Raw genomic sequence first — 15,808 nt, 5'->3', positions numbered from 1 at the left:
TTCAAGTGATTCTCCTGCCTCAGCCTCCCAAGTAGCTGGGATTACAGGTGTGTGCCACCACGCCCAGCTAATTTTTTGTATTTTTAGTAGAGATGAGGTTTCACCATGTTGGCCAGGCTGGTCTTGAACTCCTGACCTCAAGTGATCCACTCACCTCAGCCTCCCGAAGTGCAGGAATTACAGGCATCAGCACCGTGCCTGGCCTATACTCTTTTTTACTATATGTCTTTTACGACTGCTTTACTCAGCTGTTTTACATTTAAGTTTAAAGCATTTCAATTTTAAAATTTGATAAAACTAAGGTCAGAGGTATAAATGAGTAGCATTTGGAGAGTATGGTTCTTTCACTCCTAGCACCCTGGGAAATTCAGAGCAGGGCGGCCATATTTATACACTATACACAATGGGACAGGAGTTCAGGAATGATTGATCTGGTTTTGTGTAGGACACTCAAAAATAGAGGATTCTGAGCCATCAGGGATGGAGTACGGTGAGCCAGAGCCTAACCCAGAGGGCACTAGCTCCCTTTTATCTCTTCAGGCGCAGTTATCTCCAGAGCTGCCCCTATGGAGTGACAAACTCCAAAATAGGATGGCTTCTCTCCAGGGAATTTGCTTTATTTTGTAGTTATGAAGCCCCTAACTTAAATGTTTTGGATATTCAAAGTTTTAGAGCTTTCTTTGGCTGAGAATTCAGTGCTTCACTAAAAGATTAAAACTATAACTTTGCATTTATTAAAAAAGCAAATTTTGTGGTTTGTCTTCTTTTTCTTGGCACTAGAAATCTTCATTTAGGATACAAAGTTTATCATGAAAACAGGAATTCTGATTAAAAGCATGATCATAAATTATGAAATTCTAAAGAGCTATTTGAAAGGATTAGATACATTTTCTGTGACTTTTCTACCACATTAACTTTTAGATGAGAGACTCATTATTCAAATAATCTTCCAGATCTTGACTTTCAAATTAAGAATTCCCGGGGAGGGCTGGGCGTGGTGGCTTACGCCTGTAATCCCAGCACTTTGGGAAGCTGAGGTGGGCGGATCACCCTGAGGTCAGGAGTTCAAGACTAGCCTGGCCAACATGGCAAAACCCCATCTCTACTAAAAATTACAAAAATTAGCCAGGGTGTGGTGGTGTGCACCTGTAATCCCAGCTACTCAGGAGGCTGAGGCAAGAGAATCACTTGAACCTGGGAGGCAGAGGTTGCAGTGAGCCGAGATCGCACCACCGCACTCTAGCCTGGGCAACAGAGCGAGACTCCATCCTAAAAAAAAAAAAAAAAAGAATTCTCAGGGAATCTTGAAACCACCTGGAAAAGGAGGACAAGATAAAGAGGAAATTTTTACATATGAGTTATTTGAAAGAAAAAGTTCAACTTAAAAACAAAAAAAGTGCCAGGCATGGTGGCTCACACCTGTAATCCCAGCACTTTGGAAGGCTGAGGCCGGCAGATTGCTTGAGCTCAGGAGTTTGAGACCAGCGAGGGCAACATGGTGAAACCCTGTCTCTACAACAGCTGGATGTGGTAGCCTGTTCCTGTGGTCCCAGCTACTTGTGGGGCTGAGATTGGAGGATGGCTTGAGCCAGGAAGGCAGAGGTTGCAGTGAGCTCTGATTGCGCCACTCCATTCCAGCCTGGGCAGGAGAGCCAGACCCTGTCTCCAAAAAAAAAAAAAAAAAAAAAAAGTTTGAAAACCACTACTGGGCTGGGTGTGGTGGCTCACGCCTGTAATCACACTTTGGGAGGCTGAGGGCTGAGGCGGGTGGATCACCTGAGGTCAGGAATTCGAAACCAGCGTGGCCAACATGGTGACACCTTGTCTCTACTAAAAATACAGAAAAAATTAGCGGGGCATGGTGGTGGGCACCTGTAATCCCAGCTACTCAGGAGGCTAAGGCAAGAGAATCGCTTGAACCTGGGAGTTGGAGGTTGCAGTGAGTAGAGATTGCACCACTGCACTCCAGTCTGGGTGACAGAGCGGGACTCCATCTCAAAAAAAAAAAAAAAAGAAAAGAAAAGAAAACCACTACTGTTATTTTTTAACTCACTTCTCGGTGAAGAATGTATTTCTTATTTTCAAATTTGCAATTATGTAGGCTATTGGTTAGGTTAAAATTTGGTCACCGAAAATTGGAAACCACAAACTCAAAGTTTGTAGGTAGCAGGTATATGTATGTACGTGTATGTTTATGTGTGTGCATGAATTTGTGTGTGTGTGTCAACAACTAGATTTATTTGCTGCCTTATACAATACCTTTTACATTTATAAAATTAAGAAACATTCAATTATTAATTCATTGTTATTTTTATCAAAAAATAATGCCTTTTTTATGTTGATTAGGGTCACTGCAATGATTTATTGATCTTTCAAACACAGCCTTATTCACTACTCAGGTAAGCAAATTTAATATTTTCTATATATTTGCTATGAATATATGATAATTTCCTTCTCATTTTTGGGAAGCGTTGAAATATTTTTCAGGTTGTTTATTACATGAATTCAAGAATATGTTCACATCTTCCTAAGAGTATAATCAAATTTATAATGGTGAACTATACACCAATGTGAGTTTTAAAAATTAAAATATACATGCTTGGCATGATGGCTCACACCTGTAATCCAGTGCTCTGAGAGGACAAAGCAGGAGGATCACTTGAGGTCAGGAGTTCAAGACCAGTGTGGGTAACATCGTGAAACCCACAACTCTACAAAAAAAAAAAAAAGTAGCTGGCGTGGTAGCTTACGTGTGTAGTCCTGGCTACTGTGGCTACTAGGGAGGCTGAAGTGGGAGGATGGCTTGAGCCCAGGAGTTTGAGGCTGCATTGAGCTATGATCATGTTTCCTGTACTCCAGCCTGGAAATAGACTGAAAGCCTGTCTCAAAAAATAAATAAATAAATATATATATATATACACACACATATGTGTGTGTGTGTATATATATTTTGTGTATATATATATGTGTGTGTATGTGTGTGTGTGTGTGTGTGTACACATACAATACAGTCACTGTTTTGTTTGTAAAATTGCCTTTAGTTTATATGGTAATATTAAACATACTATATTTCCTTAATTCTAAGCCTGACATTTTTCACATTTTAACTTTTTGGAAATTGGAATGTGCCTAATAATATATATCATATATATGTTATATACAGTCATTCCTTGGTATTTGTGGGGATCAGTTCCAGGAAAACCCCCACTCGGATACCAAAATTCATGGATGCTCAAGTTTCTTATATAGGGTGATGTAGTATTTGCATATAAACCTATGCCCATCCTACTATATACTTTAAATAATCTCTATATTATTCATAATTATTCCTAATACAATTTAAATACTATGAAAATAATTGTTACACTGTATTGTTTAGGAAATAATTACAAGAAAAAAATGTCTGTACATGTTCAGTACAGATGCAACTGTCATGCGGCCGGGCGCGGTGGCTCAAGCCTGTAATCCCAGCACTTTGGGAGGCCGAGGCAGGTGGATCACAAGGTCAGGAGATCGAGACCATCTTGGCTAACACGGTGAAACCTCGTCTCTACTAAAAATACAAAAAATTAGCCGGGCGTGTTGGCGGGCGCCTGTAGTCCCAGCTACTTGGGAGGCTGAGGCAGGAGAATGGTGTGAACCCAGGAGGTGGAGGTTGCGGTGAGCCGAGATCGCGCCACTGCACTCCAGCGTAGGGGACAGAGAAAGACTCCATCTCAAAAAAAAAAAAAAAAAAATAAGCCTAACTACATTTTCAATCTGCAGTTGGTTGAATCCACAGAGGAGGAACTTACAGATACAGGGGGCTGACTGTATATACACACATACACAGACATTTAATATAGAATAATTTCTTTTTTAACCCCAAAGCTAGTATTAAGTTGGTGATATGACTTATAGTGTCTTAGCTCATACATTCTTGCTCTAAAAGGAATCTATACAAAGTTTAGTGGGAGGATTACGGAAGAAGCCCCTATTTCTACCTGTGAGAGTTGGGAGGAAGGATTTGAGAGATGTAGAAATTGCCCAGTGAACAAGTGTGGGAATTTTATGCAGAGGGAATAACATAATCGAAGACATATGAGAAAGAGAGAGATAAAGAGAGGGGACATGTTATATTTCAAGGAGTATACTGTAACATTTAGATGTTCTATAACATGAACCACCTGAAAACCATTAGAGTAGCTCAAACTGGACCTTTCTGACATCTTTCTTTTTTTTTTTTTTTTTTTTTTTTTTTTTTGAGAAGGAGTCTCGCTCTTTCACCCAGGCTGGAGTGCAGTGGCGCGATCTCAGCTCACTGCAGTCTCCATCCCCCGGGGTTCACGCCATTCTCCTGCCTCAGCCTCCCACGTAGCTGGGACTACAGGCGCCCGCCACCTCGCCCGGCTAATTTTTTTGTATTTTTCAGTAGAGATGGGGTTTCACCGTGTTAGCCAGGATGGTCTCGATCTCCTGACCTCGTGATCCTCCCGCCTCGGCCTCCCAAAGTGCTGGGATTACAGGCGTGAGCCACCGCGCCCGGCCTCTGACATCTTTCTTAACTACCCCTTCTCTTAGCACAGTAGTTCTTAAACTAAACTCTCATGAGGGGCTTCAAAAAAATTAATGCCTGTGCTCTGCCCCCACAGATGGTGATTTAATTAGTCCAGGGTGTGGCCTGCACTTTGGATTGCAAGTTCCTCATGTGCAGGGATCAAGAAACACTTGAGTGCCTACTTGGGAAGGCACTGCGCCATGAAATAAGAAGGCATGGCCTTTCCCTAAACTTGCTAATAATATAGAAGGTAGACTTTCAAGCTTCCAGACTTTTTCTACAATAGAAAAAGGAAATTGCCTCAAGAGAAACATACACAAAGTTTATGAGAATACTGGAGAAGAAGGCCTTTTGTCTGTCTATGATTAAGATGGCAAAGGTTAGGGAAGAAAGATTTGAGCTAAGAATTTGCCATGAACAAACAGTGCAAGGGTGTTAATGTAAAGATATATATAAAAGCATAGTGTGTTCTGGATGCTGAATTCTTGAGCATTCCTGGAATGTAGTGTGAGGCAGAGAGTTGCAAGAAATGATGTTGGACAAGAAATCAGAAATCATATGTCATCTAGAACTTTATCTCTCTTTTACACTATCTGGTGTAAAAGAAATCAAGAGCCATTGAAAAATTTGGAGGAAGGGAATAAGATGATCATATTACAAGTTAGACAATTCCTCTGGCAACAGAGTGGATGAAAAATTGAAGGGATGTGTGACTGGGTAAAGAAAATCGGTAAAGAGACTATTACAGTGGTCAGGTACAGAGTGAATGTCTGATCTGGAAAGTATCAATGGGGCTGGAGAAGGAAGGGAGATGGAGACATTTAGGAGGGAGAATGGACTTGGTAGTTAAATAGATGCCAAGGAAAAGGAGTGGGAAGAATTAATGATAGGAGGAATGTGGAGAAAGGCAGCAGTCTGAAGATGGCATAAGCGTAGAAATGATGAGTTTTTGGTTTTGGACGTGCTAAGTGTTTGTGGGAACTCTAGTGGAGCTATCCATTAAATGCTTAAATATATGGAAAGAGGTCTGGGCCAGACATAAAATTTCAGAATCATTGGAGAATCAGTAAGTGTGGATTAGCTCTGGCCAGGAGGAGTTTTAGGAGTAAGGAGGAAGCCAACAATTCAGCATTAGAAACTTAACTACATTTGAGGGGTAGGGAGAAGAAAAGGAGGCAGCAAGAGAGTGACCAGAGAAGTTGAAGGCTAGCCAGGAGATAATGGTAGCACAAAAACCAAGAGAAGGGAGATCTGAACAAGGAAAGACTACTGTAAAGAGATCCTAGAACATTTGGATTGAAAAGCACTGTGGATAGTATGTATTTTCCCTCATCTCCATTTTCACAGTCAAGGATCCAGTGTCCGTAGTCTCACTTCTCACCACTGCTTCCAGGTTTTATCATTTCACATGCAGGTGTTGCCATCTACTAACCTCCGGCTCATTTTCCCCCAGTCACTGAGGACTTTGGCCCTGGCTCACCACAGTCCCTTTTCTTGACTGATTTTAGCGTCTGTGTGGAGAACTCTTTTCATTCTTTATGACCTTGCTCAGCACAGTTACACCTGTGAAATCTTAAACTCCCATCCTCCTCTTGGACCAGAAACCTCTTATCCTTTTAATTCTTACACTCCCTTACTCCTTGGACTCTTCTCAGTTTTCCAAATAATAAGACCCTTCCACCCTTCCAGTTTTAACTTTCTTTCTTTTTTTTTATTTTTTTTTTTTGAGATGGAGTCTCACTGTGTCACTCAGGCTGGAGTGCAGTGTGCCATCTCGGCTCACTGCAAGCTCCGCCTCCCGGGTTCACGCCATTCTCCTGCCTCAGCCTCTGGAGTAGCTGGGACTACAGGTGCCCGCCACCACACCCGGCCAATTTTTTGTATTTTTAGTAGAGATGGGATTTCACCATGTTAGCCAGGATGGTCTCAATCTCCTGACCTCATGATCCGCCCGCCTTGGCCTCCCAAAGTGCTGGGATTACAGGTGTGAGCCACCGCACCTGGCCTTAACTTTCTTTCATATCCAGCCTAGTTCACCTGCACTTCTTTCTCTTGCCAGCAATTTTAATCCCCTTCTCCACCATTTCTCTGTTGGTGAAGGGTGACTTCTGGGGAAGAGCACCAAGACCAAGGGAGGATGAATATGTTTGTTTATATGCCAGTTGGGCAGGAGAAGCCAATGGAGAGTAGGTTGTTAGAAACACAAGAAAATGCAGGAAAAGCGGGTAGAGCAGTGTCTTGAGAAGGTGATTTTAGCAAACAGATTTTTAAATTAGTCCTTGACTGGAGAAAGGATTCTTTTCTTTAAAATAGTAGAGAAAGAAGGAAGTATGGATATCTAGATAGAAAACTTTTTGGGTTGGGGCAGGACATTGAGAAGTTCTAGTTGATAGTGAGGTCATCTGATAAGAGAAAAGAGAGGTGAGGATAAGAACTTAAGATGAATGGTGAAGATTTGAAGTAGCTGCCTAGGTGACTGCAGGAAGATGCTGACGTCTGTCTGTGGGATATATAACAAAGTAGCACGCAGCTGAGGTAGAATATCATCAATATGTGGTGGCACCATAGCTGAGAAACATGACTTTCCCCAGTAGCACTAAACAGCTGGGTCGCAGGTGCAGAAAGGAGATGACCGGCTGAATTTATCCATCATTGCAGTTTGGCTGGGATGGGTAACAGAAACGGTGAAGGGGATTAAAATTGCTAGCAAGAGAATGAAGTGCAGGTGAACTAGGCTGGATACAAAAGAAAGTTAAATACATATACTGAGAGAGAAATTTTTTTTCTTTTTTTTTTCTTTTGAGACAGAGTCTCACTCTGTCACCAAGGCTGAAGTGCAGTGGTGCAATCTTGGCTCACTGCAACCTCCACCTCCCAGGTTCAAGCGATTCTTCTGCCTCAGCCTCCCGAGTAGCTGGGATTACAGGCACGCACCATCACACCCGGCTGATTTTTGTATTTTTAGTACAGGCAGGGTTTCACCATATTGGCTAGGCTGGTCTCAAACTCCTGACCTCATGATCCACCCGCCTCGGCCTCCCAAAGTGCTGGGATTACAGGCGTGAGCCACCCCGCCCAGCAGAGACAGATTTTATATATAAATCATTTATATAATGATCAATATATAACCATATATACATGATTTTAATGATTTTATTAAATGATTAGAGTGAACTTAATCATGCTAAGAGGTCATTGGAAACCTCAGCAAGAGCAGTAAACATATATGTATATGTGAGTGTGTATAAAGGATCAAATTATGCAGGCTGTTTTGTAATATCTTTCATGTAAATAATCATTCAGTGTAATAAATCTATACTTAAGTTAGTAATGGCTATATAGGTTCTATCTTGTGGAAATAAAATTTATTGGCAATGGCTCAAACCTGTAATCCTAGCACTTTGGGACGTCAAGGCAGGTGGATCACCGAAGGGCAGGAATTCGGAGTTCAAGACTAGCCTGGCCAAGGTGGTGAAACCATGTCTGGACTAAAAATACAAAAAAATTAGCTGGGCACGGTGGCACGTGCCTGTAGTCCCAGCTACTCGGGAGGATGAGGTGGGAGAATTGCTTGAACCTGGGAGGCGGAGGCTGCGGTAAGCCGAGATCACATTACTACACTCTAGCCTGTGCAACAGAGTGAGACTCCGTCTCAAAAAAAAAAAAAAAAAAAATACAATTTATTAACTAGTCTATTAATAGATATTTAGGATATCTGCAATTTGGGAATTTGGGGCTATTATAAAAATTAGGCATGAGGCTGGGCACAGTGAGGCCTGTAATCCCAACACTTTGGGAGGCCAAGGTGGGCGGATCACCTGAGGTAAGAGTTCAAGACCAGCCTGGCCAACATGGCGAAACCCCATCTCTATTAAAAATACAAAAATTAGCCAGTCGTGGTGTGGCGCACACCTGTAATAACAGCTACTCAGGAGGCTGAGGCAGGAGAATTGCTTGAACCCAGGAGTGGGAGGTTGCAGTAAGCTGAGATCAGGCCACTGTTACTCCAGCCTGGGTAACAGAGAAAGACTCCATCTCAGGAAAAAAAAAATTAGTTATGAAATATTCTTATATATTACTATGGAAAGCTGACGTATTACATGTTGTGTTGTGATGATTCCTGCTTGGCTCCCACTGCCAGAGATAAACTGCAGATTCCTTCGCATGGTACTCAGGGCCTGCATTCATCTGTCTCGCTCTGGCCAGGCCCCACTCTCACGCTCTGCCCTCCAGCTGTATTTAGACAATAGAAGCGCAGTTTCTGTAATCTTATTTCTCATCTCTAGGGCTTTGCAAATGTGGTTCTTCTAGCTGGAATACCTTTGTTTCTTTAATTTGTTGAGTACCTCAAGGTCTCAGCTTGGACCTCCCATCTGGAGAGTTTCCCCTGGCTTGCTAAGGTTGTCTTAGTTATTCTCCTCCTCTGATTCCCACAGAACCCTGTACCTGTACTTCAACCTCCCAGGACATTTTAACTCACTTCTTGTTTAGAGTTGTTCCAGAGTGGAGGGAAAAAACTTCGTAAGAGTATGGAAGAACATCTAAATCTCTAGAGTATAAGTGCTTGTAAAAATGACAACTAAAGTTAACCACAGCAGAATCAAATGAGTCTGTTAAAAAAATTTTTAACACTTATTTTTTTGAATTAAAGTTTATTAATTGAAACAGATGCTTTTTTGATAGTTCCTAAGTTTCTTGTGGTTTTACAGTACAAAACCCTCTTCAAAATAGCATAAGATTAAAAAGGGCATTGTACTTGGAAGGATACTGCCCTCTAGTCTAATGGAATCAAAGGGGAAAAGAAATGAATACCCAGGCCCCAAGAAGAGTAGAAACCCAAGTGGTCTCTTGGCACTTTCTGTATTGCTCCATTCCTGTCTTTCACCCTGCTCTCTCTGGGTCAAATAAGTCAAGTGTGTAACCCCCGTGCAGTTGTTTATGGAAGAAACGTGGAGCAGATATAAAAACAGATGTTTCATCTTGAGGTGACAGAAGCAAAGGACAGTTCTGGGAGAAGGGTATGTGGTTATTGGGCCGACTGAAAGGATAACATAAACAGGAGCTGCTACAGACTCATCTGGTTTGAAATTAAGTCTTAATCATTTTTACTTAAAGAACATTATGCATGGTAAGCCATATATTCTGTTTCCATTGGATTTTGGTCAGATTTAGTCTCTATTCTATAAAAATATATGATTATTGTGGTGCACTGGGAAAAAAATCCTATCATGTTCCAAACAAAACATATGAATACATTGCCATGTAAAATTTTTATGATGATTTTAAATTTTAGGAATACTTAACTATAACAAAGGATAAATGTTTGAAGGGATAGATACCCCATTTTCCATGACATGATTATTATGCATTGCATGTCTGTATCAAAACATATGTACCACATAAATATATATACCTACTATGTACTGACAAAAATTAAAAATTAAAAAAACCCGTGAAAGTCCAATACTACAATGTTAAAAAAGAAAGAATTCTTCACTGTAAATGTTTTATTTTATAACCTCAGGTTCAAGACTAATAATTCTGTTATGTTTTATTTACAGGTCATGTCTTGACTGCATTGGTAAAAATTCTATCATGTTAGAAAGTCAGATATCTTTATTACCTCCTAAACTTCTGCAACAAGTACTCAAAAAAATAACATTTTGGGCTGCAGCTAATCACCGAGAAGAACAAAGAGTCCAAAAAGAAGAAACAGAAAATAAATATCAGTGGATCAGTAGCAATTAAATTGTTATATACTGTACATATTTAGTATGTTTTAACATTTTAATCAGACTATACATTTACACTCCCAAATTGCAGGCTTTATTTAAAGGATAAAATTTGGAATACAAATAGTCTGTTAAGTGACTATATGCCATGGGATGTATGGAAAAACGAAGTTAATGCAGATTAATTTATATTTGTAAACAAATTGCCTTACAAGCTGCAGAACAAATGTTCTTTCTGAAAGTAAGTACAGTTATAACAGATTTTAACTCAATGTGTATTCTTTACTGGAAAGATTACATACATTTGAGAATAAGAAATTACTCTCAAGAACTTCAGAAATCCGCAACATAATTTTATAAATATATAAATACATGTATGTATGTCAAAACACTACAAATACACTTTCAGAAAGAATAAAGTTTCTCAAGTCATTTTAAAATTACCTAAGGTTCTCCTTGAATAACTAATACAGTGGGCCAAATATTATAAAATAGGCAAACACGAGAATGGTATTAAATATTGAACTCCTGCCCTTTTCGACACTTACCTAGTAAAGTATTCTTAGGCATCATCATAACTTTTCCTCACCTTTATTTGAATAGAGGAATAAATGTCTTCAGTTGTCTCTCCATTACCCCTAAGTTATTAGTTTGTTTAGTTTATATATAAAGACCATGTTTTAAAGTACATAAAGTGGAGGTTTATCATACAGGCTTTGAAACATTGAGAAGCAGTATTTTTATTAACTTTTGAGACATATGAAAATACATTTTGCCTTAGAAGACTGCTTCTAAAGTAATTTTTGTAAGTAATGAGATGGGATGGTAATCTAGTAATTTGACTTTATAGAAATCCCTCAGTTTGGCCCATACCATTCTACAGAGTTGTGCTCAAGACAGATACTGAAAAAATCTAATACCTTCCCTTTCATTTTCAGCATTACCATCTATACAGAAATGGAACACTGTATCTTTATATTCCTAAAAATGGTACTTTTGGCATAATTAAGAAATTTTTCTTTATATTATCACAATCATGCCCTTCCATTGAATTATTAATTACAATTAATTACTAAAAAGCTTGGTATATAAAATTATTCTCCACAATATTACCATGCAAGTTATCTCTGAAATTTAAAATGTTAAAGAAAAATATTTCTATATTGAAATATATATAATTTATAATGGAAATTATAGTAGTTTGTAGTATTTCATTGAATTTTAGAGAGATATTTCATATATATGTACTGTATTTTGGATGTGTAAAGCTTCTATTTATGTATTGAAATTTTTTTTACATTTTATTTATTGTACAAAGTGTATATAATTACTGTTACCGTTTTTGTCAGTGTAAAGCAGTCATTAGAATTGATTATACAAAAAATATTTCATTGTCAGTTTTCATTTTTCTCACTATTTTTAGGCTGAATAACAGATTTAGAAAATGAATCTCACAAGTAATTCACATCTTAGAAATAATTACCTTATTATGCTGTGATGCTGATGAACTTTAGCATCAGCCTTTTATATTTAAGGCAAAAATATATCAAGACCTAATTAGGTAACTGATAGATAACATTGAGCAGAAGGAACACCGTTTTAAAATGGCTTCTGGATTATGTGAATGCCTTGTCCCGCCTCTTAGAAGAGCACCTCTATTTTTAAATGGTGTATTTGGAACATTAAAAGTTGGATTAGCCCCCTCAAAATACACACTCTCATGGGCTTTAAGAGAATGAAAATCTGGCCAGGTGCAGTGGCTAATGGCTGTAATCCCAGCACTTTTGGGAGGCTGAGGCAGTAGGCTTGCTTGAGGCCAGGAATTCAAGACCAGCCTGGGCAACATAAAGAGACCCTATCTGTTAAAAAAAAATAAAAATCTCAGAATATTCTTACCATTGTCAGAAAGGATTCTTTTAAGGTTATTATTATTTTTAATGTGATAACTAACACATCAAAATTAGTGTACTTTTTTTCCAAATAGTATTTTTGCAAAAGCACCTTTAAAAATATTTTTTAGAGGCCGGGCATGGTGGCTTATGTCTGTAATTCCAGCACTTTGGGGGACCATGGTGGACAGATCACTTGAGGCCAGGAGTTCGAGACCAGCCTGGCCAACATGGCGAAACCCTTTCTCTACCAAAAATACAAAAATTAGCTGGGTGTGGTGGCATGCACCTATAGTCCCAGCTACTCGGGAGGCTGAGGCAGGAGAATCACTTGAACCTGGGAGGCAGAGGTTGCAGTGAGCCAAGATTGCACCACTGCACTCCAGCCTGGGAAACAGAGTGAGACTCCATCTCAAAAAAAAAAAATATATATATATATATACATATACATACATATATATATATACTTTGGAACTTTGTACTGTCAGCTGACACACACACTGATGTTTTCACCAATGTGGGGTTTTTTTGTTTTTTGGGGTTTTTTTTTGAGACAGAGTCTCACTCTGTGGCCCAGGCTGGAATGCAGTGGCGCGATCTCGGCTCACTGCAACCTCCACGTCCCAGGTTCAAGTAATTCTCATGCCTCAGCCACCCGAGTAGCTGGGATTACAGGTGCACGTCACCACGCCCAGCACTAATTTTTGTATTTTTAGTAGAGACGGGGTTTGTTGGCCAGGCTGGTCTCAAACTCGTAACCTTAAGTGATCCGCTTGCCTTGGCCTTCCAAAGTGCTGGGATTACAGGCGTGAGCCACCACGCCCGGCCACCAGTGTGTCATTTATACATGTATGTGAGAGAAATAAAGTCACCGTGATAGAATAATTGTCAGGGTAGTGCATACTATTGATGAATTAAAATTTAGATTTCAGAATTTCTGGGAGGAAAAGAAGCAATTTTAAGGAGCAGATGATCCCCCCACTCATGTTTTTTGTGCCTCTCTTTCCATTGTATTAATTTAATTCTTTTGGAATTTCCAGTTTGATGAAGTTGCCATACAGTCCAGCCTGTGGGCACAGCATGATTTTTTCAAATGATTCAATGTCTGTTGTTACATTATGGCTCATTCTTGGTGTTGTATATTCTGTGGGTTTTGACATGTATATAAGTACATGTATTCACCAGTGTCGTATCATACAAAATAGTTTCACTGCCCTAAAAAATCCTCTGTGCTCTGCCGTTCATTCTTCCCTCTTCTCTAACCCCTGGAAACCACTGACCTTTTTACTGTTTACATAATTCTGTCTTTTCCAGAATGTCATATAGTCATACTGGCTTCTTCACTTAGCAGTATGCATTTACTTTTCTTCCATTTCTCTTCGAAGCTTGATAGCTCATTTCTTTTTAGCGTTGAATAATATTCCATTGTCTGACATGCCACAGTTTATCCATTCATCTACTGAAAAACATCTTGGTTGCTTCCAAGTTTTGGCAATTATGAATAAAGTTGCTATACATATGTTTTATTTCCAGTTCATTTGGATCAATACCAAGTTTTCAGTTCATTTGGATCAATACCAAGGATCAAGATTGTTGGATCATATGGTAAGAATATATTTAGTTTACTAAGAAACCACCAGACTACCTTCCAAAGTGGCTATACTCAATGAATGAGAGTTCCTGTTGCTTCACATCCTTGCCAGCATTTGGTGTTGTCAGTGTTTTGGGTTTCTTTGTTCTACTAGATATGTAGTGGTATCATATTGTTTTAATTTGCAATTTCTTAATGACATATGATGTTGACATTTTTCGTATGCTGACTTGCCATCTATATACTTTGGCGAGGTGTCTGTTCAGGTCTTTTGCCCATTTTTCGATAAGGTTATTCATTTTCTTATTGTTGGGTTTTAGGAATTCTTTGTATATTGTAGATAACAGCCCTTTATCAGCAGTGACTTGTAAAATTTTCTCCCAGTCTGTGGCTTCGGTTAACATTGTCTTTCACAGAGCAAGTTCGTCTCATCAGTTCTTTATTTCATAGACTGTGCTTTGGTGTTGTATCTGAAGTCATCACCAAACCCAAGATTATCCAGGTTTTCTCTTCTCTTCTACAAATGTTACAGTTTTATGTGTTACATTTAAGTCAGTGGCCCATTTTGAGTTAAGTTTTTTTAAAGATGTAAAGTGTTTGTCTAGATTCATATTTTTGCATGTCAATGTCCAGTTGTTCCAGCACCATTTGTTGAAAAGACTATCTTTGTTTCATTAATACTGCCTTTTCTCCTTTATCAAAGATCAGTTTACTATATTCATGTGGATCTATTCCTGAGATCTCCATTCTGCTGCATTTGTTTATTCTTTTGCTAGTACTATGCTGTCTTTAATACTGTCACTTTATGGCAAGTCTTGAAGTTGGGTAGTGGCAGTCCTCTGATGATGTTCTCTTTCAATATTTTAGATCTTTTGCATTTCCATATTAATTTTAGAATCAGTTTGTCAATATGTACAAATTAACTTGCTGGAATTGTTATTGGGATTGCATTGAATCTGTAGATCAAGTGAGGAAGAACTGATATTTATTTATTTATTTATTTATTTATTTATTTATTTATTTGAGATGGAGTCTCACTCTGTCGATCAGGCTGGAGTGCAATGGCGCGATCTTGGCTCACTGCAACTTCTGACTCCCGGTTTCAAGCAATTCTCCTGCCTCAGCCTCCTCAGTAGTTGGGATTACAGGTGCGCACCACTACACCCAGCTAATTTTTGTATTTTAGTAGAGATGGGGTTTACCATGTTGATCAGGCTGGTCTCGAACTCCTGACCTCTTGATCCGCCCACCTCGGCCTCCCAAAGTGCTTGGATTACAGGCGTGAGCCACTGCACCCAACCAGAACTGATATCTTAACAGTAAATCTCCTGTCCATGAATATGGAATATATCTCCAATTATTTAGATGTTCTTTGAAGATTTTCATCTAAGTTTTATTCATATTTTGTTAGACTTATACCTGTGTATTTCATTTTGGGTGTTGCTAACATAATGCTAATGTGTTTTTAATTTCAAATTCCACTTACTCATTACTGATATAGGAAAATGATTGGCTCTTATATATTAATTCTGTATCCTGAAACCTTGCTATAATTGCTTATTAGTTCCAGGAGGGATTTTCTGGTCAGATTTTCTACATAGATGATCATGTCATCTGCTAACAAAGACAGTTTTATTTCTTCCATCCCAATCTGTATAAAATTTCCTTTTCTTATTTTATTGCATTAACTAGGACTTGTAGTATGATGTTAGAAAGCAATGGTGAGAGAGGGCATCCTTGCTTTGTTCCTGATCTTAAGGGAAAGCTTTGACTTTCTCACCATTATGTCTTATGTTAGCATAGGTATTTTGTAGATGTTCTTTATTAAGTCGAGGAGATTCCTGTCTATTCCTAGTTTGCTGAGAGTTCTTATCACGAATGAGTGTTGTATTTTGTCCAGTGCTTTTCCTGTATCTATTGATATGCTCATGTGATTGATTATGTAAATTGATTTTTGTTGTTGTTGTTGTTGAGACGCAGTCTCCCTCTGTTGCCCAGGCTGGAGAGCAGTGGTGTGATCTCGGCTCACTGCAACCTCCACCTCCCAGGTTCAAGTGAT

General features: G+C 39.0%; 1 protein-coding gene across 2 annotated transcripts in view; it reads left to right on the top strand.

Moving 5' to 3' along the window:
• Positions 1 to 14,126, top strand: part of KLHDC1 (kelch domain containing 1) — a 69,505-nt gene extending 55,379 nt beyond the window's left edge. The window contains exons 12-14 of one of the 2 annotated variants that reach the window (XR_008659524.2): positions 2,347 to 2,399; positions 10,099 to 10,510; positions 13,692 to 14,126. Coding sequence is in view for 1 of the 2 variants with exons in the window: in XM_055289473.2 (XP_055145448.1) it covers positions 2,347 to 2,399; positions 10,099 to 10,285 (240 nt within the window). In the remaining variant the exon portion in view is untranslated. Of the gene's footprint in view, positions 1 to 2,346; positions 2,400 to 10,098; positions 12,471 to 13,691 lie in introns of those variants that run through there. The other variant, XM_055289473.2, reaches the window with a different exon arrangement.
• Positions 14,127 to 15,808: the final 1,682 nt, after the last annotated feature.

Source organism: Symphalangus syndactylus, chromosome 8 (assembly GCF_028878055.3).
Source record: "Symphalangus syndactylus isolate Jambi chromosome 8, NHGRI_mSymSyn1-v2.1_pri, whole genome shotgun sequence".
NCBI lineage: Eukaryota > Metazoa > Chordata > Mammalia > Primates > Hylobatidae > Symphalangus > Symphalangus syndactylus.
The sequence above is the reverse complement of the archived record's forward strand: the minus strand, read 5'-3'. Positions and strand labels throughout refer to the sequence as shown.